Source organism: Sinocyclocheilus grahami, unplaced genomic scaffold (assembly GCF_001515645.1).
Source record: "Sinocyclocheilus grahami isolate Dianchi unplaced genomic scaffold, SAMN03320097.WGS_v1.1 scaffold884.1, whole genome shotgun sequence".
NCBI classification, from domain to species: Eukaryota; Metazoa; Chordata; class Actinopteri; order Cypriniformes; family Cyprinidae; genus Sinocyclocheilus; species Sinocyclocheilus grahami.
The window spans coordinates 341303-368377 of NW_015506063.1; the positions used below are offsets into that span (position 1 = coordinate 341303).

The window sequence follows — 27075 nt, forward strand, 5'->3', positions numbered from 1 at the left end:
TCTGAGTGAAAATTGTTTCTACACCAAATTTGTTTAATAGCAAATACCATTATTTGGCATGTTGTCACATTTTGTGTTTTTAATAGCCATTAACGGTGGAAACGGCCAACGAAGTTTTTGTATCCAAAACAGTAAACTGTATAGAAATGTATTTTTAATCATAAACCGGTCTCTCCGCCTTTCTCCGTTGTAGCAGCATGTAAATATGCTGTTAAATACAGCGCACAGGAAAGTAGCCCCCACTCGTTACAATACATTGTAATGACTTCACAACTGCATGACTGCAAACGCACGCGAGGAGGCGTGTGCGCTACTGTCCCGGAGCGCGCGCAGGAAGGGAGGGCGATCTTTGTCCGGTCACAAATATTTAGTGGTCGAGCGCAACGGTTAAAAGCGGGAGCAAACACATGTTGAAGCAGAATCAGGACACTCAGACAGTAAAGGAATGAAATTATGTTTGAGCGCGACTATCAGGCAGGACCAGCAGAGACGCGCGCTGTGAACCTTATTGCAGAAAACGCAGTTTCGCGCGGAGCTGTCCAAGGTGGAGTAGGATGATGGGATGAAGCACCTGTTGCTATGTCAGTATCTACAAACGAGAACGAGAATGCGATCAATCCATCTCTGCGCGGAATGCCGCAATTTGGCTAGGCTTTATAAACGGACTGACCCCTGTACGCCATTTAAAAACTAGATATTATATGCTAATTATATGGAAAACTGTTCAGGTTCATACATTCACCATGGCTGGATGCATTGATGTTAAGTTCTAAATAATCAGTTTCATCTGGAAACCATTACATCTTGGTCAATGATTCACGAGCCTAATCCCCACGAGTGCCCATTCTAATTCAACACCGTGATATGGACATGGAAAAAGTCAGACGAGGTGCAGGGAGAGACGCTCGCGCTGCAGGGTTCGCGGCTCGCTGATCCCCTGGCACACTTCACGCGCGTCAATGACGTTGGCTCCTTGGTTAAGGCTGGCGAGGCTCGGCCTGCTGACTGCGTGTCTTTATTCATGGCTGGTGGTGGATGGATGCGGACCGGGTCCGGGTTACGGCACTCGCCACAGGCAACGCAAGTTGACTCCAGTGTCTTACAAGCAGTACGTGCCCGGTGTCTCGGAGAACAACCTGGGAGCGAGCGGAAGAGCGGAGGGCAGGATAACGCGCAGTTCGGAACGCTTCAATGAGTTCGTGTGCAACTATAACACTGACATTGACTTCAAAGACGAGGAACATACCAAAGCTGACCGGTTCATGACCAAGGTAAAGGAAACTAGTATCTCCTCCTGAGAACCAGAAATAAAAAGGGTTGTGAATTTAGTATTTTTTCATGTCATTACATTGTTTAGAGCAGTGGTTCCCAACCCTGGGTCCTTGAGGCACCCCAACACTGCACATTTTGCATGTCTCCTTTCTCTGACGCTCCAGTTTCAGGTCTTGGAGTCTCTACTAATGAGATGATGACCTGAATCAGGTGTGTTTGATTAAGGAGACATGCAAAACGTGCAGTGTTGGGGTGCCTCCAGGACCAGGGTTGGGAACCACTGGTTTAGAGCATAAGAAAAAAAAGGTAAAATTACATTTTTGAAAAATTATATTTTATTCATAAGTTATGCTATGTCCTCTGTAGAGGACACCAGGACTCAATTTTTCTAAAAAATAAAATGACAAGATTAGACATGAAAAGGCAAAACAATGGTACATTTTTAGGTTTCAGGATTTTTTTATAACTAACTTTGTTTAAGGATTATTCTCAACTATGTTATAAAATATATAACAAAATTATTTGATATACCATTTTGCTTTATGCAATATGTGTGTAAAAATTTCATAAATTGGTTTTCCCATTAAGCACAATGTTATCTATACACTGTATCTAATTTGCATATTAAAGTGCTGTTGGGACAGCATGTTGAAAAAAGAAGTGTAATAATGGGAGTAGTAATTGGCTAGATTTTCATAATAATATCTAACATTTCATAAGAATATTGATATATAATTTGTTTTCCTATTCAATTCTTTTGTCTCCCAAAATGTATAATAATCATGCTTTTAGTCCTGGTGTCCTCTACAGTGGACATGTATGAAATTATGTCCTGTTTCATAACAGGAAGTCATATTTTGATTTGAAACCCCATAATATTCTCCTGAGATGTTGATTTGTGACAAACAATTTGAAAATTAATCAGATTTAAATTATAATTACAAAATATGATCATATTTCCATAAGGATGTACAGTTTTATCACTAAATTAATGTCAGCCATTTTTAAAGACCAAGGAGAGGGAGTGGTCACGGTGAAACATCCAATCATTTGGTATCTCTGGAAAGCCCTGAATGTGCTCTGTACAGGACATCCAGACATAAAACTGTGACATGTGAGGTCTCAGAGAAATTCACTAAAATATAATGTCCACTACAGAGGCAAAAACTCCATAGCTGGGTCTCAGGAGGATCTAAGAGAATCAGCTGCGTCCCATTTTGCAGATGGGTCACTCCACAGTGCTTTTTGTGTGTCTTATAAACAGTGGTAAACAATGGCTAAATGATATTTTAATCTTTCTTAATTGATTTAATCTTAATAGATATCTTAATATATGTATATATATATAATTAGATTATATAATTATAATTATATATAATATAATTATATATAATTATAAATAATATTATTATCAATTATATATAATTTATTAGAAATGTATTATTCTTAATTTATTAGAATAATTATTTAAAGTTATGTGTTAACTCTTACCTTTAATACTCTCCTTTATTAAAGTGATTGCATATGTCATTACGACATTATAACTTTTCAGTAAGTGCCTGGTCTTTTTGTATTGTTTATTTCATTAACTTTGTCAGTAGGGATGTGACTATGGTTATGTACAGTATTATTTCTTTTTGAAAACTAGATATTTGTACATCTATCAGCGTTAAATAATCTTTCTCATAAACACTTTGTAGTGTCATAATCTTGAGCACAAGGCTAGTAACGGCTAAATGAATGGTAAAACGTCAGCCTGGTTACTGTCAACCCTGTTACTTTTTAAAGGCTTATCTGCATCCTAACAAACGCCTACATAGCGATTTATAATTCATTCAATTTGCAAAAAGCAATTTATTAACGCCTAACGACATTCTTTGTCTCATGTAATGTTTGAAATCTAATTTAAAATCAAAATGGAAAAGGCACAGATTTCATGGAATGACCCAGATGCATCCGGTGATCCTTTCAACTCTCTCAGTCATCCATGACATACTTCATGCACAGTTAAACACTACTTGAAAATAAAGGGGTTTGTTATTTGTTATTCCTGTAATTCAGCTGTTTCATTGTCTGTTTTTTTTTTTTGTTGAAAATTGATGCAAACAGCTATAAAGCTGTGATAGAAGGTGAATTTGTCTGGACAGGCCCTGAAAAATTGTAATTAGTCCAAGAGAAGAGATTTTGACTGTAACAATCTCATGATGTTGATAGAATGTTTACCCATGTTGCCATGTTCCCTAGGCAATGTAAAAAACGTGACAATAAGACTGTCTGGACTGCCACAGCACCATTTAATCTTTAACCAAGTTTTTCGTTAGTGAGCTATAAAATGATCACTACACCTCTACTTCCTTAGTCCGGGAGTGTGTGCGTGTTCCCTTGTATAAACATGAAGGTAGGTAAGGCAGATAACATTGTGAAGAAAACCGAGTGCACTTAATATTATTTTTAAACCTTAAATACATAGAAGCCATTTAAAACTCATTACTTAACGGCAGTATGAGGACATTTTCAGTTGAATAAGTTAATAGAAATAGACAGTGTATTCTTTGGCATGACCTAATCTGTTATGGTATCATAGGTTGTTTTGAGATATTCCTGATAAGTTGGATATCACTGATAATGCGTTGGCATAGATTGGCATCTAGTTAACTGTGAAAACCCTTATGAAAGTGCTTCAAGTTGGAGTTTGTGTACGTATGCATGTGCCCTCTCATTGCCCAACTCTGAAAGCTATCCTTTGTGCATCTTTTCAAGCCTCTGCGGGGTCGCCTGTGCAGAATTCTCATCTGTTGAAGTAATGGCACCATCGGAAAAGCCTCTATTGTAGTTTTCACAATGAATCGCCTCTGTCCAACAGCACTGCGAGAAAAATCTCCCTGGTTTGTTTTCTTCCCCTCTTGATTTCTCACTCTTGCTGTCACATTCCCAAGTAGACGTCTAAACATTCCATCCATCTGCCTTCTCGCTCAGACTGGTCTTTGCTTTCTTCTTGCTCTAATTGGCTTTTCGACCTTGTCTTGCTCTCTCGCCTTTTCCCATACCCTCTCAATCACGACCCTAGGTCACATAATATTATTTTCACTGACAAATAATCCTACTTTTTAACAGATTCTCCATTACGTGAGGTGTAGAGAGAGGGAAAATGTGGAGAATGCATGGAGGAAGTCTAAATTCTGTGTTACAAAGTCTCAAGGTTGACACTGGGGTCATTCAAAAGACTGTGTGAAAATGTTCCAATCGTGTGAAGAAATAAATAAGGAATTGACCTTGGCTTTACTCTGTGACCATGCTGAAGTGTCCAAAGAATGCTGGAAATGAGTTAATGTAGCTTTGTTCATATTGTTAGATGTTGGGGGTGGAAATGGCCTTTTGCAGAGCTGAAAATGCTGGAGAAAAATTGCTGATGTCTACCGGCGCCAAATTCTGACAAAGAATTCTGAAATGTCATGGTATTTGCTGTGCTTTCAGCATTAGCACACCTCTGGTTTGAATCATTGCTTTAAAAAGGAGGAGTTTTGGCAATGTGACACAGTTGAAGTGAAAATTCATCTAAAAGTGAATATTCTTCCTGCACTACCTTCTTTATTCTGTGGAACACAGAAGAAGATATTTTGAAAAATGTTAGTAATTTCAGTGAAAGACAGTGGGATTCAATGCTGTTTATGGACAAAACAGACAAAACATTCTTCAGAATATATTTTATGTTCCACAGAAGAATGAAAGTCACAGGTTTAGAAAAACATAAAGTGAGACATAATTTTAAGTAACTTGTCCCTTTAAATAAAGATCAAATAAAAACAAAAACATTTTAGTCCTTCTGTTTGTATCACCTGTATGTTTTTATTTGCTCTTTCCGTTTCACAGCGCTGTAAGGACTGCCTCAATAAACTGGCAATAGCAGTAATGAACCAGTGGCCTGGAGTTCGACTGCGAGTGACAGAAGCCTGGGATGAGGATGGTCATCACCCTCTTGGTTCTTTGCATTATGAGGGCCGTGCAGTTGACATCACCACCTCAGACAGGGACACAAAAAAATATGGACTACTTGCACAGTTGGCAGTTGAGGCTGGATTTGACTGGGTGTACTATGAATCCAAGTACCATGTGCACTGCTCTGTCAAAGCCGGTAAGCTTGTAAATCCTTCTGTTATATAGTTATTGTGACTTCATATCTTTTCATGTACAGTCAAACCAAAATTTATTCGGACACCTTCAACATTTCACACATTATCACAGTTTATTCGCTATAGTTTAGAAAATGGTAATAAAATATGACAAGAACTCAACTGTGTCAGAACAAATTCATCTTGATAATGTCAGATAACATTTAAGCAAAACATGGTCAGGTCAAAGTGTCTGAATAATTTTTATTCAATGTTTTTCTGGTTGTCCACTTTATGAAGAATTTTTGGGTATAATATGTCACAGTTTACTTTATTTTGCTATCCTCACTTACATAAATGAACTATAGTGTCCTGCACCCACTAGTAAAAAAATATAAAAAATTACAGGTGCATCTCAATAAATTAGAATGTCATGGAAAAGTTCATTTATTTCAGTAATTCAACTCAAATTGTGAAACTCGTGTATTAAATAAATTCAATGCACACAGACTGAAGTAGTTTAAGTCTTTGGGAAACCTGGGCTTCCATACCACCTCAGCAGTGCCACAAACTGATCACCTCCATGCCACGCCGAATTGAGGCAGTAATTAAAGCAAAAGGAGCCCCTACCAAGTATTGAGTACATGTACAGTAAATGAACATACTTTCCCAGAAGGCCAACAATTCACTAAAAATGTTTTTATTGGTCTTATGAAGTATTCTAATTTGTTGAGATAGTGAATTGGTGGGTTTTTGTTAAATGTGAGCCAAAATCTACCAAAATCTACTACTTCAGTCTGTGTGCAATGAATTTATTTAATACACGAGTTTCACAATTACTGGAGTTGAATTACTGAAATAAATGAACTTTTCCATGACATTCTAATTTAATGAGATGCACCTGTATATCTGGTGTCTGAATAATTTTTTGGTTTGACTGTAGCTCTTAAAGGGATAGTTTACCTTAACATAAAACTTCTGTCATCATTTACTCACTGTCACGAAGTTCCAAAACGGTATGAGGAACAAAAAAGAACATACTTTGAAAAATGTCCATACATTGAAAGTCAGTGGTGTCCAATGTTGTTTTGGACCCCACTGACTTGCAGTCTATGGACAAAAACTAATGAGGGGGAGTAAATGATGACATCATTTTCAGTTTTGGGTGAACAATCTCTTTAACTTGATTTCAAGTTGAAGTTGATAACTCGTTCCACCTCAAAATCTTTCCAGATCACTCTGTAGCTGTAGAAAAAGGTGGCTGCTTTTCAGGATCGGGACATGTGACAATGGCTGATGGCGTGCAAAAACCTATGTCGTGTTTGCAGCCTGGCGAGAAGGTGCTTTCTTTGTCTGAGTCAGGTGAAATTGTTCTCAGTCGGGTACTTTTCTTTTTACATCTGGATAGAGAGAGCAGAACCACTTTCTTTATTTTTACTACTGAAAATGGGAAACAAATGGCACTTACTCCTAATCACCTCATCTTTGCGGCTCCCAATCTCAAACTGCACCACCGTGAGTATGAAGCTATGTTTGCCCAAAAAGTTAGGATTGGGGACTATATACTTACTACTGGGGACAACAGAGGACTTCAGCCATCTAAAGTGGTCTCAGTTTCACTGGAGGAGAGGATGGGGGTTTATGCTCCTTTGACAGATCATGGGAACTTATTTGTGGATGGCATGCTGGTATCCAACTACGCTTCTTTTGAGGATCACAGACTTGCACACTGGGCATTTTGGCCTTTCCGTGTTCTTTTTCGCTTTTTCCAGACAGTAGTGGAAGAGAACTCACAAAGAGTGGTGGTTAAAAGTAGTGCCATGGTCCCTAATATCTGTTCCACAGATCAGACCTTCCTTACTATTGTGATGCACAATAGTTCTTCCAGCAAATGCAAGAAATTCCCAGAGGTCACAGTGGAAACGGAAAATGAACACAGTTTTTTGCAACAAAGGGAGGTTTACTGGTATGCAAGGCTTTTGCACACATTAGGGCGGATATTTCTTGATCCTCAGAAGTTTTACTGATGGTCAAGACACAGAATATGCAAACATAATGTCAACTGCAAAATAAATGATAGCTCTTTAAAAACTACTGACCAAAAAGGAAAAGCAATAGGCACTATAACTGGTATAATTACTCACCTATAATGTCCGGATACAATTATTTCATACATTTAGAATTTGTAAATTGGTTGCAGTTATGCATGTACTTTATGTGAAATATTCAGTGTAACTTAAAAAATATTGAATAAACACCATATGGACAATTATGGGATTCAAAATGTTTGTTTTACAAGAAAATATTTTGAAGAGTAATAGATATTTATTTTTATACTTTTGGATTGATAATATATATTTTATGTTAAACTGTATGTTCATGTGATTATTTGTTATACCAAACAGACACTGATACAGTTGTTGTAATCTTGTTTTACTTAAAGTTATCATAGTTTGTGTTGCAAAATAAACCTGATCTGCTTAGAATTGATTCACACCAAACACAGGGAGTTTTATTCTCACTAGATTTGCTCTGTGTACAACATATCTTGTCTGTTGCCAAATTAATAAACATTTCAATTTGTGACCAATCAGCATTTTACATTACATCCTGTAGTTGATAATTTAGAAGCTCTAAACAGAAATGAGTTGTAAAACAAATATTGTGTTAACATAGTTATCCATGTCTAATGACTAATTGTGGTCGATTTCCAGTGTCCAAAATCAACAGCGATGTGCTAACCAGGCTGGCTTTTACTAAGTGCATCACACCCCCTTGTGGACACCAAAGAAAACACCACTGTCTATTCTGATGTGCTTAGTACGATTTACAATCTGTCTGTTCTAAAAAACAGCTTCCTGGAATTAACAATAAACCAACAAAATAATAAATGATAATTTGTAATATTTTTAATTGGTCCTCCATTATTTTTCCTGCTTAAAATATCAGCATTAATGCAATATAAAGAAAATTTTGAATTAAAATGTAAGTTCGTTATTCTGATCTACAGCCTGACAATGTAAAATATTTAGCGTCATAAAACAAAAAATAATGCTTTTGAGACTGTGTTGCTTTTTGGAAGCGCATGCCTTTTCCTCTATTCTTTTTTTCACAGCTGTGAAGGTATAGAAGAGGATTATCTCAGTCATGGAGGGGGCAGATAGACACGTAATAAATGATAATTTGTAATATTTTTAATTGGTCCTCCATTATTTTTCCTGCTTAAAATATCAGCATTAATGCAATATAAACAAAATTTTGAATTAAAATGTAAGTTCATTATTCTGATCTACAGCCTGACAATGTAAAATATTTAGCGTCATAAAACTAAAATAATGCTTTTGAGACTGTGTTGCTTTTTGGAAGCGCATGCCTTTTCCTCTATTCTTTTTTTCACAGCTGTGAAGGTATAGAAGAGGATTATCTCAGTCATGGAGGGGGCAGATAGACACAAACCCCCACTGGAGAGGAGATGTTCTAAACTCTATCTGGATCAGGCCAATGGCAAAGACTGAAATGTAGGCCCACCCAACAAATACCTTTGGTGAACCAATCAGATTTTAAAGATAAGCTCAGGCTCCCTCCAAACCTTTCCTGTTAAAACTAATCCTGGTGAAAGCTGGGAAGAAGTCATTAATCTTGTAAATGGGGTATGATCAGGAAATACAGAGAAATATATATATATTATACCATCAAGTTATGTTCTATAGAGATCAATATGTCAGTGCTCTAACAGAATAATATGAGACAGATAAGGCCTGTACTGTGCAGCTGAATTTTGCAATATCAGAATTTCAGTTTCTGTCTGTAAAATAAACATGACCTAATGCAGCATGCTTGAGTAATATATTGGAGAGAACATGACTTCACTGTGGTAGATGTTGGTAGTGATCCATAAATGGGTGTGGCAAAATGGCTCGATAGCGCCACCTGTAAAATTTCAACAGAGTGCGCCTCGAGCTACGTTTTACATACATGTACGAAAATCGGTACACATGTGTAACACACCATTACCTACAAAAATGTCTCTTGGCACAAAATCCAAAACCCAACAGGAAGTACGTTATTTAGAATTTCCTGCAGGATTTTTCTGCAGTTTTTGCCATTTCCAGGCCTCGTACTTTGAAGAACTCCTCCTACAGTTTTAATCGGATCATCTTCAAATTTGATGAGGGTCATCATAAGGCCTTTGTGACGTTAAATTGCGAAGATCCTGAGTTTTCGTCAAGGGGCGTGTCCCTGGCGGCCTAACAAATTTCGATGTTTCGCCATGAAACAGGAAGTTGCTATAACTCAGACATACAATGTCCAATCTGCCCCAAACTTCACATGTTTGATAAGACTCCTGACCTGATCAGATCTACATGCCCGTATTCAGTTATAGTCATAGCGCCACCTGCTGGTAACAGGAAGTGACATGTTTTACGCTGTAACGAACTACTAGAAATTTAATGACATCAAAACATTTTTTTGGTCAGTCTAATCTAAAGGCCTTTGCGATGTGAATTTGTGAAGATCTTGAGTTTTCGTTAAAGGATGTGTCCATGGCGCCGTGACAAACTTGATGGCCATTCTTCCATCATATTCATCACTGGTATATGAATGAAACAGTCTGATTAAATATGTTGAGTACTGTATTTTCTGGATGTGACCCAAAAACTATTTGACTCTGATGGCTTGTCAGCTTAAAGGACAACAAATCCACACCTGCTTGGTTTCTACCATTATATAAGAACAGGTTAGTTGATTCAACAATGCATATCTTCTATAGGCACAGTGATTGAAACAAGATTATAATATTTAATAAGAAATAGCAATGTCACATACATGCATTTATACATAATACAGACAACTTTGAGAAGGCCTTTAATTCATTTCAAAACAGGCAGCTCATGCATCTGCACTCCAGGATCAATAAAGTCTGTCTCTTTTTAAATCTATACTTTATCTAGTCTAAGAATATACTAATAATTAACCTTTGACCAGGCAATATTTTGTGGTCTCATTTAGGCTACTCATTTTAAATGTTTTGTTTAGAATCGATTTTCACTGAGCTAATAGTGTGCTAATTTTGAAAGAAAGGATGAACTGACATGACTAAATATCTGTACTGAGAGTTCTGCTGTTAACATTGTGGCCAGATAATAAACCGACCACTTAAATGGCTACCTTTTAAGGCAATAAATAAACAGGATAAATAAAATTGATTATGTAATTGTTTAGTTGTATAGATAGATAGATAAGTTAGTTATAGTTCATTACAGCATTGCATCTCTGCAGCACTGTGAAGGACAGGTGGTTCAAATGTAAATCGGGTGAAACTAACAGAACTGACTCCCACATAACTAACTTAACCATGACCCAGATTTGTAGTGCACCCCTAATTTGTTTGTCCTCTCAAAAGTAGGGGTCGCAGTTGGACTCAGCATCGGTGTTAAAAACATGTTTTAAACTGCAGCCTGCACTCAAGACAGAAAGCTAGCAGTCTTCTTCATACTGTTACATGAAGCAAGTTTATCAAACAAACTTGCTACATTTCTCCAGATTGGAGATCTGGGTGTGGGTTAGCCAAAGCTAACGTTACTCAGTCTGGATGATAGCAGAAGCAAACATGAGAGTCCAGCATGAACTCATTTGATTCATTGGTATCGGCCAGCCAAAATCTTAATATCAGGTAGTTTTGCAAACGTTTGCTCGTCCGACAGCACTTCCCCCATCAACAACAAACTAGTAAACCCTGCCTAGCCAAAGCTAGCTTAATGAAATGAAACGGACCCCAGCGGTTATTATCCGGAGGATTGTTCCGATCATGTACGAAGACGTTAGCAGCGCATTGTAGGTGAGTGTTAAAAGTAGTATTCAATTAAAAAAAAAAAATATATACTCGCTGATTAATCACCCTAGCGATCCTCGGGCCCCCCTTCAACGTCCATTTAGCGAAGTGAGTGCGAATCTGTCGGCCAAAATGAATGTGCTGCTAGCTTCATACGTAACGTTACCATAGCGTTTCCTAAACTCAAGGTTATAAACACCAGTGTTAGGATTGTGCTGCTATTGTGTTGGCCGTTTACGTTCTTTTCCTATAGCTCCTTGTATTTTGAGTTTAGCGTGATGCATGAGTGTTTATGTCCTTGGTAACGTTAAATAGGTAAGCCATGTTTTTAGCCAGCACCAGTTTATGAACCATCCGTCATTAAGACCTTATGAACACAGAAACCACGAATGCTTAGGACTTCACGTGTTGCTTACTGTCGAATATATGTTGTTGTGATATTCCGAGCGTTTTATTTGCTATCTAAGTCATTAAAACTTCTCTATTTGTTGTTTTTGGAAAGAGCTACAGCATTTTGGAGTATGGAAGTGTCTGGCTAGCAAGCTGAGTTAGCAGATGTGAAACTGAATGATTTGTTTAATTTATTTATTATAAGTTATTTATTTTTGCAAAAGTGGGGCTGGTAAACAAAATGGAGTAAAATTTGTGATTATTCTAATACATGGTTTTATAGCAGTTTTATGTAAGTTACCACATAGAGACGCGAACACTTCTTGCAGCCTGTTAGCATGCATTGCTTTACAAGCAATGCGTTTGGTTACTTTTCAATATTTGCCCCGATTCAAAACATTTGAAAATGCTGTAATAGAGACGAGTTTATACATGGATTTCGTTCAGTGACTGTGCTGTCTGTAGCATGTGTGACTTAAACCGCTTGGGAAACATGTCAACAAATTAGTGTGAAAGGATTTAGCTTGACCGTTTATTCCAAGTTAAAGTGTCAGGGATTTTCAAGGTGGTGTGGTAAATATTTTAGCATAGGATAGTTTAAATTCATTTTCTAAAGCCAAAAAAAAAGAAAGAAAACATACAAGGGCAAATGGCAGCAATGTCCCATATTTTGTAATTAGCTACGCAGATGAAATGGGGAAGCAGTGCGTAAAGGATTTGATATCTGTTCACAGTTCCTTATGCGAACACCTTAACTAAACAAATGTATCAAATATTAAAATGAGGGTAGAAACGTTTAAAGATGTTTCCCTTCATTAAAAAAAATATGGTCATAGTAAGAGCAAGCTTTGATTGAGTTTCCTGAATAACCCGCTAGCATATCAGGATAAACCAGAACATCACCACAATGCGAATTTTACACTTTCCCTCTATAACAATCACATATAATAAGTTCATATAAGGAATAATATGATATATAATGTTGATGGCTTGATTTGCTAGACATTCACATTCATAATTAAAGGTCATGCTTAGCCTAAAAAGTGTCCCGTCCAAAGTTTTTTGTGTGTTAGTAGTCTAGGCTTTGAATGAGGATGCCCAGCCATCACCTGTCTTGAAAATAGCCTATCTGGGAATTTTGTGTTCAGCTCCATCTGTATATGACTGTACAGTCTGTTAACCTTCAGTTAAATCCCTTTAAATATTCATGCCACTAAACCTGTCACTATTATAAAATAAACTTAAAAATGTGTAATTTTCATTTTATGATATTAATAAAAAATGTACAATCTGCTGATTTCATCTCTTGCAATGCTGTTTTCACATATCTCCGTTTTTTAACATGGGAGGAAACAGGCATATAAATCAGGAAATGTGTGTGCATGGGTCCTGACAAGGACAGGACCTTGTGTTTTGGTCTGTTTCATATATATTTTTTTCTTTTTGAGTGAAATCTTGAGCACATTGTGCAACCTTGTAACTGAATTGCATTTCCTGGTGAACTTGCAACATGAGGTGACATTTATATCATGCTATGATTGAATTCATTTTGATAGATAGATAGATAGATAGATGTGAGTTTAAAAACGTGCACCCGTGCGCACTATCACAGGCGGAACAAAATAACGATGTCCGTGTTGTAGCCCGACCTCGACATGTGTGTCACAGGAAGCGCGCTACACGGAAGTTGTATTTTCTTTGTGTTTCTCCCTTTAGCGTCGTTTTACATAAAGAAAGTAACACGTTATCTTAGTTATGCACGAAGTTTTAGAGTTGTATTGACCGCGGGGTATCACTAAGCAACGGGACTGTGTATACGTGTCTGTATTTTCCTGGTTTGATGATGGGCGAGCGGGTTATTTTGCAGAGAGTTTGTTAACCCCGGTCAGAAAGCTAGCGTGTTAGCCGCGTCTAGGCACTACTGTAAGCCGAGCAGAACGACGCAGCTGCGGGATCAGACAAATTAAAAAAATCTACTAACTGTTGTTTATCTACCAGCGTTAACCAAAACGGAGAAAATGCACCGAACACGCGAATCCACCTCATGGTCTGTATTTAATCAGCTGCTTTGTGTTATGTTTTCCTATATACAGTAATGTTTGCGTAGTTAGGTGTGGAGTAATTTGAACTTTGCTGGATTATGCACATTAGTTACGCAGTTGCGGTATGGCTAGACGTTTCCAAAACGCAGCTGATCGGATGGTGTGCATTATCCAGAGAAATGTTACCTACAGTTAACCAGTCTAACTTTTCCATTACCGCCTCTGAGAGGCTTAAGTAAAATGACAGTGGTTTTGTTGCTGTAGATCATTGCAAAACGTGTATTTGTACATGCATACTACTCTGGTGGCACAAGCATTTTGACTTTGAATCATGTAACTCTCCTCTGTGTTTCAGATCTCTGCAATAGAGATCTTCTTCAGGAGTAGGAATGGACGAGCAGAAATCAAACTGCGAAGAAAATGATTCAGAAACTGCAGGTTAGTAAACATCAGGAAAAAAATGTCTTTAGCCATAAGTGTGTCAAATTCATAAGCGTGTGTTTTTACGGTTTATAATGGGGCATGCAAACCCTTTTGTAACTTCTTATTGTTGTAACTACACTTTTCTTATTCATGCACATTTTAGTGGACGTACTATAGTTAAAATGTGTGTATGTCGAGAGCTTTCAAAGAAAGTGTATAAACAAGCAATCTTTAATCTTGCACAGCAATGATATCTTTAAATGGGAATCCTCTCTAGCTTGTGACCTTTGCTTGAAATCCCTGTGAGGGAACAGTGCTACCTATCTGGGATTTTGCCCCTATTATGCCATTTTGAATATTGCTTTTATGTAGTGTGCATTGTAGCTGCATGTGAATGTCAACAATCTGCAAAGTTGTAAAGTCGAAAGTGCATGATAAATAAAGTTATTGTCTCCCAAAAGAAAGAATCGACTCTGAGCAGCCTAAACGAGTCATTAGTAACTCGAATCCCACTTCTGTGATGGCTACACGTCACGGGATAACACATTTGCATAATGTTCGCATATATTCTATGTTGGCCGGACGCGAACAACTTAACCCTGCCCTCAAACACTGTAGCTTGTTTGTGTGGAAAATGAGTTGATATTAAGTGCTTATTTTGAGAAAAAGAAAGCGTTTTTTGACTTTTCATGCATGTAAACATATTGTAGGAGACTCCCAAAACAATATTAGAAACCTTAAAAATGGCTTAATAGGGGCACTTTAAAGGGCACATTTATATTTGCTCCATCTTAACTTACGGCTACCATATTTCTCTCAGCTGATGATGGGACCTCTGCAAAGGAGAACATCCAATTTGAGGGGGAACTGAGTGCCCCTGTTGCTGCAGAGGACATCTCAGGCACTACTGTGGACACTTCCAGCTCATCATTGTAAGGCCTTCTATAAATATTGCTGTTTGAGCTGCTTTGCATAAAATTTAGGTCATGCTTGAATAGCTCGGTTTATGGGAAAAGGCTATCTTCATTAAATACAAGTAGACAAACTAGTCACTTGTTTAGAGCCATCGATCTATCAGCCAGGGTCAAATATAACACAAAATTTGAATATTAATGCATCCCATTTGATTACACCGAGCTGTTTTGTTGAAGTAATGTGTACAGAGTTGCTGATCCTCTTCCCTGTTTGGTGTTTTTCAGAGAGACTGTCGGGGCTTGTGCTCTGTGTAACTGTGTGGAGCGTAGTCTGCATGGACAGCGGGAGCTCCGGTGTTTTGCACCCTCTTCCGATCGGCCCAGATTGGAGCCCTCTGTGTCCTCTTTGCCAGCAGCTGGAAATGATGACCTGTCTTCCATTGGATTCTCTGAATCCACCTGTCTGGCATCTCTCTTTGATGACACGGGTATGATTATGAAATCAAACGGTGTGAATCATAGTGATGTCACTGTCATATTTGGGTGTTGAGTGAGACACATTAAGACACAGTAGTTTCTTCCCAATTTGTCACATTTCTCCATGAATGAGTGGAATAACATGGTTTCTGTTTACATTAAGCATTTCTATTTGTAACTTTTTTGGAACAATCCAGAGTTCAACCAGGTTGTTGTTAGATATATGCCTGCCTTACTGATTTTTTTCGCTTGCCCAACCACACAGATATTATTAATAAATGTTATTTTTAGCAGTGGCATGTATACTACCGTTGTACAATTTTTTAAATGTTTTTGAAAGTTTCTGATGTTCACCAAGGCTGATTGATCAAAAATACAACAAAAATGGTACAATTGTGAAATAGTATTACAATTTAAAATAACTGCTTTCTTAAATATTTATTTCATTTTTAAATTAATGTAATTTATTCCTGTAAATTTTCAGCAGCCATTACTCCAGTCTTTACTGTCATGTGATCTTTCAGAAATCATACTAATATGCTGATTTGATGCTCAAGAAGCATTTCTTATTATTCTCAATGGTGAAAGCAGTTTTGCTGTTTATATTTGTGGAAACTATATGATCATTGTTACTGGATTCTTTGAGTAGAAAGTAAAAAAAAAAAAACAGCCTTTATTTTAAATGGAAATCTTTTGTAACATTATAAATGTCTTTACTGTCACATTTTACAAATTTAATGCATCCTTGATATGTAAATGTGCTAATTTCTTGAAAAAAATACTGACTCTAGACTTAGTGTTGTTTTTTGTGTTTAACATGCATTTATTATTATATATGAATAAATTATTATTTATTATTGACATATTTTTCATTTAAATATTTTTTATTTATAAAACAGTTACAATAAATTTTGTAATATTATTATTATTAATATTATTATTATTATTATTTTATAAATTGTAACATTTATAAAAAATATTTTGACTGTCATACAGTGATTTATTTATAGTCTTCAACCTATTCTAGTCTAAAACATCTCATCTGTATTACCCAACGTTAGCTTTGCAGCATATTAAATCAACAAAAAAGATAATATCAATCAGTACATAATAAGAAACCAAATTTTAATGGTTTGCATGCTATAAAAATACATGTGTGATCAAATGTAAGACGTAGTCTGATGGAGAAAGTGACCGTTCCATCAACTGCTTCTAAATTCTCTCACTGGCCCCCAGAGCTTAATGCTGAGCCCTGCAATAGGTTAAAATGTGGTTTGTGAGTGTATGTTTTACTGGATAGGTTTAGCTGCCAGTTTTTGACTTGCTGTGATAACTGTCTGTATGTTTCATAGATCAAAATTGGGATTTTAAGAAAACAAGACCTCATAAACCAGGGCTGTCCAAACTCGGTCCTGGAGGGCTGGTGTCCTGCAGAGTTTAGCTCCAACTTGCCTCAACACACCTGACTGGAAGTTTCTATGCCTAGTAAGAGCTTGATTAGCAGTTCTAAAGAACAGAATTGATTTTAAATAGAAATATTCTGTAACATTATAAATGCATTTGTATGATTTTAGTGCATCCTTGCTGATTAAAAGTTAATTTCTTAAAAGAAAAATCTTATACCTGTGTCAAACTAGTGTGTTCAGTGAATAGTGAATTCAAATTTGAATTACAATTCTGCATCCTGTTTGCTGTCTTGATTTAAGTTCAGGAATTCAAATAATTCATTTCTGAGCACTGTATTGTAGTGTGTGGTATAGTGGGCTAGTTGGTGATACACAGCCCAAGTTTTCTGAAAGGAACTGACTGTCTTCTGAAAAGTTTCAATGACGTTTTAATTTTTATACGATAAAGCAGCTTTCGTGAGCGGAGCTGCTTTGATTACAGCCATTACTGGGGAAACCACTAGTTTTATCACTCTAAAAGCCCGTCTCCAGCAACATGTTTTTGTTGTTGCTCAATTTATTTGTTTTCTACAGCAACTCGGAGCACTTTTCTTATTCTTTATCCTGTCTGAAGCACATTTGTCTCAATCTATAAGAATAATCAGCCTACACTACCAGTCAAAGGTTTTTTAACAGTAAGATTTGTAGTAAAAAAAAATAATTATCTTCTGCTCACCAAGCCTGCATTTATTTGATCCAAAGTAGGCTACAGCAAAAACAGTAACATTTTGAATTATTTTTACTATTTAAAATAACTTCTTTCTATTTGAAATTATGGAAATTTTATTTATATTACTTTTATTTAGCAAGGATGCTTTAAATTGATCAAAAAGTTCATAATGTTACAAAAGATTTCTATTTCAGATAAATGCTGTTCTTCTGAACTGTCTATTCATCAAAGAAACCTGAAAAAATTCTACTCCTTTGTTTTCAACATAATAATAAATGTTTTTGAGCAGCAAATCAGCATATTAGAATGATTTCCGAAGGATCATGTGACTGGAGTAATGATGCTAAAAATTCAGCTTTGAAATCACAGGAATAAATCACATTCTTAAATATTTTCAAATAAAAAAACTGTTATTTTAAATAGTAAAAATATTTCAAAATGTTAATGTTTTTGCTGTATTTTGGATCAAATAAATGCAGGCTTGGTGAGCAAAAGAGACTTCTTTAAAAAACATTAAAAATCTTACTGTTCAAAAACTTTTCACTGGTAGTGTATGTCAGCCTACAGTTTGATATAAGGTAAACATTAATTTATTTGTGCTGTTTTGTTTTCTTAAATATTATATAGTTTTATAGGAGGTTTCATAGACTTGGAAAATTCATTTTTCAGAAGTTTGTAAGTACAGACATCTGTTGTGGGTGTTCTTGGCAGTTTTTATGATGCTTTTTTTAAAATAATGTTCATATCGATATCGGAATTATATCGCATCGACCGAAATTAAAAAATATATCGTGATATAAATTTTGGCCATATCGTCCAGCCCTACCTTGACGATAGACTCAAGCTTTAGAAACAGGCCCTGAAATACTTACTACATATCCACCAACTGTTAGAAGGAGAAACACTCCAAACATTTTACAACTTGTAACTGAATTTTCACTCCTTAAGACTGACTTTTATAGGTATCTACAGGTCTGTAGCTTCCTCTTTAAAAATCTGAATTGGAAAAAAATAAAAACCTCCCCCTCATCAATCAAGCTCATTTTGATTAATGTACAGACTGGTAATAAGATCCTTAGACCAGTCAGCTGCATATTTAGAGAGCCTTATAGGCTATGAAGAAGGGCAACACACATCATATCAGATTAAAATGGCAGAAGGAGCTCAAGTTATTGATTTCAGATGAGAGCTGGACTGAAATGCATGCAGAAACCCATAAAACAACCTCAAATAATAACTGGAGAGAATATCATTGGAAAGTGACTAATCGTTTTTTCGGAGTACCACAAATTGTTGCTAAGTTTAACTCCAATCAAACTAGTGCCTGTTGGAGAGAGTGTGGAGAACAAATAGCAACACATACTCATGTCTTTTGGGATTGCCCCATTGTAGATGCTTATTGGACATCTGTATTTGGTCTCATTATTAAAAAGTTTCAAGTTAGTCTGCCCAGAGACCCTTTAATTGCAATTTTGGGAGTTAAGCAGATTTTAAATAAAGAGTGAGAAGAAAATGTATCTTTTACTCCTAGTTGCTGCAAAGAAGAACATCACAATTAAATGGCTTCAGAAATTGCCACAGACACTTGAAGAATGGTTACGGACAGTGAGGGAGATTAACGTGATGGAAACGATAACACGCAATGTAAAGGGTTAGTTCACCCAAAAATGAGAATTAGACTGCGTTTTACTCACCCCCGAGGCATCCTAGGTGTATATGACTTTCTTCTTTCAGATGAATCCAGTCGGAGTTATATTAAAAATTGTCTTTGATCTTTCAAACTTTATCATTGCAGTCAGCGGGTGTTGCATTGCTTCAGACCAAAAGTTAAATAAAAAGCACCCATCCATAAAAAAAAGTGTCTCACACAGCTCCGGGGGGTGAACAAAGGCCTCCTGTAGCGAATCGATGCATTTTTGTAAGAAAAATATCCATATTCAAAACGTAATAATCACTTGAATGAAAGTTGAATCTAGCTTGCGCTCACTGTTGTACACTGGAAGCAATTCCGGGGGAATGACGTATGAGGTCAGCTTTGCGTATGCGCCAGTGAGTCTCGTGAAAACCACTTTTTAGACACTTTTTTTTTATGGATGGGTGCTTTTTATTTAACTTTTGGTCTGAAGCAATGCAACACCCGCTGACTGCAATGATAGAGCTTGAAAGATCTAAAAATCTAAGATCTAAAGATTTAATATAACTCCGACTGGATTCATCTGAAAGAAGTAAGTCATATACACCTAGGATGCCTCGGGGGTGAGTAAAACGCAGCCTAATTTTCATTTTTGGGTGAACTAACCTTTTAAGACTCTGAATGAGTCAGTTTACGGTGATATGGGAACCTTTAATGAAGGTATTGGGTGAGATGTGGGGGTAATGTTTTTTGTGCATATGTTTTCTAGTAGGCTGGATGGTTGATCATTTGTCTTTGTTTATCCCATCCAATACTGTTCTTTTTATACATTGTTTTTGATATTCTCATTGTATTGTTTTTAAAAATTGTATTTATCTATCTTATTTGTCTTTTTTTTTATTATTGTCTTTTTTTGTGTAGTGAAATGTCTTTCTGTACAAAACAGAACAGTATGTATCTCATAAACCATGTACGTGTTTTGGACAATAAAAAAAAACGAATTAAAAAGACAAAAACACACAAGTATTAAAATCTAAAAATAATACTAAAATTTATATAATGAACAAAATAAATAACAGCTAATTAAATTAACTTTATAACATTATATAAATAATACACAGTATGTATCTCATAAACCATGTACGTGTTTTGGACAATAAAAAAAAACGAATTAAAAAGACAAAAACACAAGTATTAAAATCTAAAAATAATACTAAAATTTATATAATGAACAAAATAAATAACAGCTAATTAAATTAACTTTATAACATTATATAAATAATACTTATTATTTGTAATGAGACATAAATGTAATTCCTGTAATTACAAAATGCTGAGTTTTAAGAAGTCTTCACATCCTTGTAGAAAATACAAGCTCTGACCACGACATCTTGTAATCGTGGTAATCCCAACATGGTGCACCATAAATCCTGGAAACAGCCACTACCTCCTGTGCTCATCAATGAAATAAACCCAAGTTTTTACAAGTTTAAATGAAATGCATATATTATATTTACAGCAAACCATGACTGCGGACACTGGACTTAGCAAAGAAGATGATGAGGAGGAAGATGACACCATGCAAAATACTGTGGTACTTTTCTCCAACACTGATAAGTTTGTCCTGCAGCAGGTACGAATTTAACTTTCATTATTCCACTCTGACGTCCTATAAAATTCAGCATCATGAGTGACAGTTACTTGATTCCTCTCTTTTTTTTATGTCTATATAACAGGACATGTGTGTAGTGTGTGGTAGTTTTGGACAGGGTGTGGAGGGCCAGCTTCTAGCCTGTGCTCAGTGTGCACAATGTTATCATCCATACTGTGTGAACAGCAAGGTAAGCTTTTAAATGATCTACTCTGTATGATTGCCGGCATTATACACAGACACTCATTATTTCTTCATTTGGATGTCTCCTCTCTAGATCACCAAGATGATGTTGAGAAAAGGCTGGCGTTGTCTTGAGTGCATCGTGTGCGAGGTGTGTGGGAAGGCTTCAGACCCTGCCCGTTTGCTGCTTTGTGACGACTGTGATGTCAGCTATCACACTTATTGCTTGGACCCACCCTTACTGACTGTGCCCAAGGGAGGCTGGAAGTGCAAATGGTGTGTCATTGCCTGCGTACATTTATATGTGTCATGAGCCCAAAGAGAGTGTGTGGTAACCAAAGCATTGTTTTATCCCCTTCAGGTGTGTGTGCTGTATGCAGTGTGGTGCTAGCTCCCCTGGGTTCCAATGTGAGTGGCAAAATAACTACAATCACTGCGGCCCTTGTGCCAGCCTGGTAACCTGTCCTGTGTGTCGTGAGAACTTCATGGAAGAGGAGCTGCTTCTGCAGTGCCAGCACTGTGACAGGTCAGGAATGCATTATATTAATAACAGGACAATGGAAAATATATGTACATTCCTGTTAAAAAGTTTGGGCTCAGTAAGATTTTTTTTTATTCAGCAAGGATGCATTAAATTGATCAGAAAAGTAAATGTGAGTAAATACAGTAAATCGTCATTTTGTCATGGTTTCCAAAAAAATATATAAAGGCAGCACAACTATTTTTAACATTGATGATAAGTAATGTTTCACAAGCACCAAATCAGCATATTAGAATGATTTCTGATTCTGAAGGATCATATCATCACATGAATAAATTATATTTTAAAATATTAAAACAGAAAACAGTTGTTTTAAATTGTAATAATACATCACAATATTATTGCTTTTGTTATTTTTGAATAAAATGCAGCCTTGGTGAGCGTAAGAGACTTATTACATTTATGTTTCTTTGCTTTATAGATGGGTTCATGCTGTATGTGAGAGTCTTTACACTGAGGATGAGGTTGAACAAGCATCTGATGAGGGCTTTGCCTGTACAGCCTGCACTCCATATGTCCCCAGGCCGGTTGGTGAGTTTCATTATGCTTTTGATTGCAAGTACATTCAAGAGTGTTCATTTTTAATCGAAATTTTATAAAAATAAATCAAATTTAAAGTGTTAAGTTTCCCATAATAATACCCTTTATCTATCTCTTAGTGGAGTCTCCTATGATGTCAGCCTTCAAAATGAAAGAACCGGGTATGTGTATGTTTGATAATTAGTTGTCAGGCTTTCATCTATTAGCTATTTTTATATGACTTAATCTCTGTTTCTCCATCCACTCGCTCAGAGCCACAATTTTATCGTCTGGAGGGAGTCTGGCTAACAGAGACTGGCATGTCTTTATTGCGAAGCATGTCCATGTCACCCCTGCACAAGCGCAGACAGCGCCGGTCCCGACTGGGCACCATGTGTATTGATGAGTTGAAAGAAGGCGATGCAGATGGTGATGAGGGGAAAGGTCAGTTTATTATCAAGTTTAATTATTTTGTGTACTGTATGACCAATTATTTATATCTTTGTTGCAAGTGAAGTGTGGTGCAATGTTTATAAATGTCTAAAGACCTTACTGGAATTTTGTGTTAAATCAGTATGGTGACTCACTGCCATTGATTAATTGAGAATGCAAATAATAAGACACTGAAATTGTAATAGGAGGTGCAGAAGCGATGGAATGTGAGCCCAAGCTAGAAGCCCCTGGGAGCCCAGATAGGGAAGGAGGAGTGGACAGAGAAACTGGGGCAAATGGAGGTGTAGAGGGCATGGCTGACTGTGAAACTCTCAAAGGAGGAGTAGAGGAGACTGAAGACGGGAAGAAGAGAAAGCGTAAACCATACAGACCAGGTCACTGAGCTGCTTCATTTCCTAATGGCTCTATCACTGTTTCATGCTTTGAAAGAAATGGTTAATAATGTGACTTTTTTTTTTCTCACTTGTAGGGATTGGAGGGTTCATGGTCCGGCAAAGAAAGTGTCACACACGAATGAGGAGGAGTCTGTCTGCCTCTGGTGATGGTGTTCCTGAAGGTCAAGCAGCTGAAATGAAACTTGAGGAAGGCAAGTGTGGCCAAATGAGAATTCACAATGTCCCAGCAAATTCCAGCAACCAGTGTTGGTTAAATTTTAATATGTTATTGGATCAGTGTGTTAACCTTGTTACCACAAACTGAATATTATTTTGTTGAGTCTTGAAATGTTTTGAGTTTGGTGTAGTTTTCTAACAAACTATGATGTAATCTGATGTGAACACAAACCCCTAATGTCCTTGCCAACTGCATTAAAATAAATGTTTGTGGGTGCAACTGCCTGGGGGCTGTCAGCCTTGATTGACTGGAATTTTTTTTTTCAGTTTCTTTATGAAATAATTTCTGTATGTATTACATCAAAACACTCAGAAAATATGAACTGCATCTGCAAATATTGTTTTTGTATAGTATACATTTAGCTTTTTTCCCAACAGCATCCTCTAGAGATCCAAAGAGATCACCAAACCTTTGTAAAACTCCTGTCAATAGTCAGTTTTTTAAATTTAGGACCTCATCCTGACATACCTCTCGATGTCCCAGAGGCAAAAACAGCAGAGGGAGAGGGTGAGCAAGCCAAGAAGCGCAGGGGCAGAAAGAAAAGCAAGTTGGAGGACATGTTTCCTGCATACCTACAGGAGGCTTTCTTTGGCAAGACATTACTCGATCAAAGTAAGAGAGCTTTTCTTGCTCCTCCAACCCAAAGACATACGCAGGGCATTCTAAAACCTCCACTCACTGGGCATGGTGCCAGAAATACAGCTTCTGAACCAGGTAAGACACTACATCAACGTTTGTGTTTGAGAATAATAAAGTTTGACCAGGTAAACATTTGTTTCATTTTGTTCTTACAGTTGAGGCCACAGCCAGGCTGACTGGTCTTCCTGTGGAACTAAAGCAAGAGGGTGAGGGATCCAAGCCTCCAGGAGATCGAGCAGGTGGGATTTTTAAGACCTAGGTACTTCAATATTTTGGCAATGAATTTGATCAGAACATGATATTTAACTTGCATAACATATTGTAGCAGAAGGGCAAGGAGCAAGTGGGCAACTTTCCAACAAAGATCAGAGCTCAGGAGATACACATGGGTCTGATATACAGAAGAATGAAGGTAATTTATTTTGTTAATAAAACAAGTCAGGTACCTGGTGTCATGAACAGTAGTGTTACTCAAAAGACCTCCTTTTCACCCACCAGATCTCCCTCAGGGACTAGAAGGTCAAGACTCTCAGCAGTTTTTCCAGAAAGTACTTGGACCCACTGAGGGAAGCGCCGCAAGTGGGCCTCTGCAGCCTAGCATTAAGACTGTTCAAGAGGGTGATTCAAATCAAAGTAGTTGCCTTCAAAGAAACCTTCTTGGTATGGGCAGAATTTCATATTATTACTCAGATTTGTTATAAAACTCAGATTTTTTTTATACATGTATACACTTAAAAAAAAAAATCACCATAATTTTACTACAGGTGCTTCCTTATCTGGCGCACTCCCCTCAACTGGTATGATGGACTCTTTTTCTGGTCTCTCCCAGTCTCCCTTTTTTGACATACGGTAAGCCGTAGATTTGCTCAATCTTCTCCCTTTTGTCCCCTAATGAATTTCACCTCCTTTATATGTATTTTTTTTTTATTTGTCTACTCTTCAGTGATCGAGGTGGTCTTTTCAGTCCAGACCAGGATGAGGAAAGCCCATGGGCAACACCATCCACTCCAGCCACCCCTTCCACTCCTCCAACTCCTACTGAACAGGAAGGTGATGGCCTCTCCTACAATCAGCGCAGTCTGCAGCGTTGGGAGAAGGATGAGGAATTGGGAAATCTATCTACCATCTCTCCTGTACTATATGCTAACATGAACTTCCCAAGTCTCAAACAGGACTACCCTGGTTCGTATTAAACTGACTTTTAAAAGTGTGGTAGAAGGCACATCTGTTAATTCGCCTTAACTTGGTAATCACTTTGCTGCTCAGAATGTCCGCTTCATTATTTATTTTCTATCCATAGACTGGCCCAGTCGCTGTAAACAAATAATGAAGATTTGGAGGAAGGTATCAGCTGCAGACAAGGTTCCTTATCTGGTAGGTGCAAGGTTGAACCTATAGTGTAACTTCATTTTATAATACTGTCTCTGTTCTCTAACAGTTTACTATTCTTCCATTATTCATTCAGCAAAAGGCCAAAGATAATAGGGCTGCTCAGAGAATAAACAAGGCACAGAAGGTAAGTGGCCTTCTCTTCAAATGCACTGTATAATCATTTGATGTGTTTGCAATGTAATTGTAAACATTTGTCTTTATTCTAATCAACAGCAGGCTGAAAGTCAAGTATGTCGCCCTATCAAAACTGAGCCTGGCCGTATTAAAGGCGAGCGCCCTAATCTGCACCTCCAAATTCCCCCACCATCAGGCTCCGTATCCACTCCTTCCCAGCCAAGCTCTGCTGAGAGTCCTTACCCTCTTGCTCCTGACTCTGCATCTTCAGCCTTTTTTTCTGATGGACCCCTCAAGACTCCTTGCTCAGCTGATGCGCAGACAGACCCATTTTCTAAACTTGCCTCTCAGTCTCCACACCTTCAGTCTCAGCCATCCACCCCATACTCACAGCCTTCTTCCAGCCCCTTGTCGGCCTCTTCCTCAGGATATCCTATACCTGGCTCACAGGGTGCTACTCAGGGACGGCCAGCCAGCTTTGGCTCCCTTGACATGCAACCAGGGAATCCTCGCAGGGCCCAGCAGGTTGACCCATTTTTTAAACCACAACAGCAGATCCCCAAACCTCAGCAGCCCTCTCAGGAGGCCTTAGGTCCACCTGAGAGTCCTCGACCTAGGACTGGTGGGCCTGGAGACTCGCAGATGTTCTCACCGCCTCATACAACCCATTGTGGTGACCCTTACCGTGGCCAGCATGGAGCTAGCCGACAAGATCATGTTTCGTCTCCATCACCATCTGCAATAGCTTCTTCACCTGCTGGGGTGGGCCCAAATAGGGTAGAAATTAATGCCCCATCTCCACGCTCTTCTTTTGGCCGGCAAGACCTAAGCTCTGGTTCTCCTGCTAGTTTGGACTCTGGAGATGGGTTATTCAAAGCCCCCATGACCCCTCGTATGCATCAGGGGGATGCAGGTGGATTGTCTGTTTCACACCCTTCAGGTGCCTCTCCTAATCATCCTCCTGAGAGCTACCGTCAATCTCCCTCTACGTTCTCTGACCCTTACTCCCAGCCTCCTCTCACACCGCGACCTCAATCAGGTGACGGATCCTCTCCTCTACCCCAGAGACTTCCTGTGCCTCAGCAAGAAACATATTCAAGATTACCTTCCAGCCCTCAATCGCCTCTCACACAAGGAACCATTTCCAATGATGTGCTTTCTGTGCAGTCACCAGCCACTCCACGCTTCCAGTCACCTGACCCTTACTCTCGTCCACCTTCACGACCTCAGTCCAGAGATTCCTTCGCTTCATTGCATAAACCCCCCCGCCCATCTTCTGTAGCACCAGAAGGTAACTCCCCCTTTAGAGGTTCACCTCATTCTAGCCAGCAACCCCCCTGCTCACCTTCAGTAGCCGATCCGCTCTCTGGCAAACCCCCATTCAGCTGCAGTCCTAGTGTAGGGCTTCAAATGGGCCAGCAACAAGTAGTTGGCCAGCAGCAGATGATGACTCCTCAGCAAGCTCAGGTCCACCTCCCACAGTCCCAGACACAAGCAGTGGGTGCTGAATTTAACTTGAGAATAGCACTTCCACCTGGAAACCAAGATACAGCTGTGAGGGCAACAGATGCTCCACATTTACCCAACTTGCCAGGGGTGCAGGATATGTCAGACCTGTCGGCTGGACAGGATCCAGCTCTCATGAACCTTAGTCCATCAGAGTTAGAAAAGCACAGACAGGTAAAGTAAACACTGTAGATGTGTACATTTTCAAAAGTTTAGGGTAGATTGAGGTAGGTTTTAATTTTACTTTTGTTAATGTT

The 27075-nt window shown here is 37.9% G+C and overlaps 2 protein-coding genes across 2 annotated transcripts in view; both read left to right on the forward strand.

Moving 5' to 3' along the window:
• Positions 1-415: 415 nt before the first annotated feature.
• On the forward strand, positions 416-7533 carry LOC107563640 (desert hedgehog protein A-like). Its single transcript, XM_016248560.1, has 3 exons — positions 416-1271; positions 5143-5404; positions 6615-7533. Exons 1-3 carry the CDS (start codon positions 960-962, stop codon positions 7406-7408), a joined length of 1368 nt encoding a protein of 455 aa, XP_016104046.1. The 5' UTR covers positions 416-959; the 3' UTR covers positions 7409-7533.
• A 3397-nt stretch (positions 7534-10930) lies between these two features.
• The window catches only part of LOC107563643 (histone-lysine N-methyltransferase 2D-like), a 32093-nt gene continuing 15948 nt past the window's right edge, over positions 10931-27075 (forward strand). The window contains exons 1-23 of the mRNA XM_016248563.1: positions 10931-11220; positions 14002-14084; positions 14890-15001; positions 15269-15471; positions 19107-19180; positions 20728-20841; positions 20945-21049; positions 21137-21318; positions 21404-21568; positions 22005-22114; positions 22243-22284; positions 22376-22546; positions 22741-22929; positions 23025-23141; positions 23618-23881; positions 23962-24045; positions 24132-24218; positions 24305-24466; positions 24571-24655; positions 24750-24988; positions 25107-25180; positions 25272-25322; positions 25412-26992. Of these exons, the coding sequence (XP_016104049.1) occupies positions 14036-14084; positions 14890-15001; positions 15269-15471; positions 19107-19180; positions 20728-20841; positions 20945-21049; positions 21137-21318; positions 21404-21568; positions 22005-22114; positions 22243-22284; positions 22376-22546; positions 22741-22929; positions 23025-23141; positions 23618-23881; positions 23962-24045; positions 24132-24218; positions 24305-24466; positions 24571-24655; positions 24750-24988; positions 25107-25180; positions 25272-25322; positions 25412-26992 (4260 nt within the window). The 5' untranslated portion in view covers positions 10931-11220; positions 14002-14035. The remainder of the gene's footprint in view (positions 11221-14001; positions 14085-14889; positions 15002-15268; positions 15472-19106; positions 19181-20727; positions 20842-20944; positions 21050-21136; positions 21319-21403; positions 21569-22004; positions 22115-22242; positions 22285-22375; positions 22547-22740; positions 22930-23024; positions 23142-23617; positions 23882-23961; positions 24046-24131; positions 24219-24304; positions 24467-24570; positions 24656-24749; positions 24989-25106; positions 25181-25271; positions 25323-25411; positions 26993-27075) is intronic.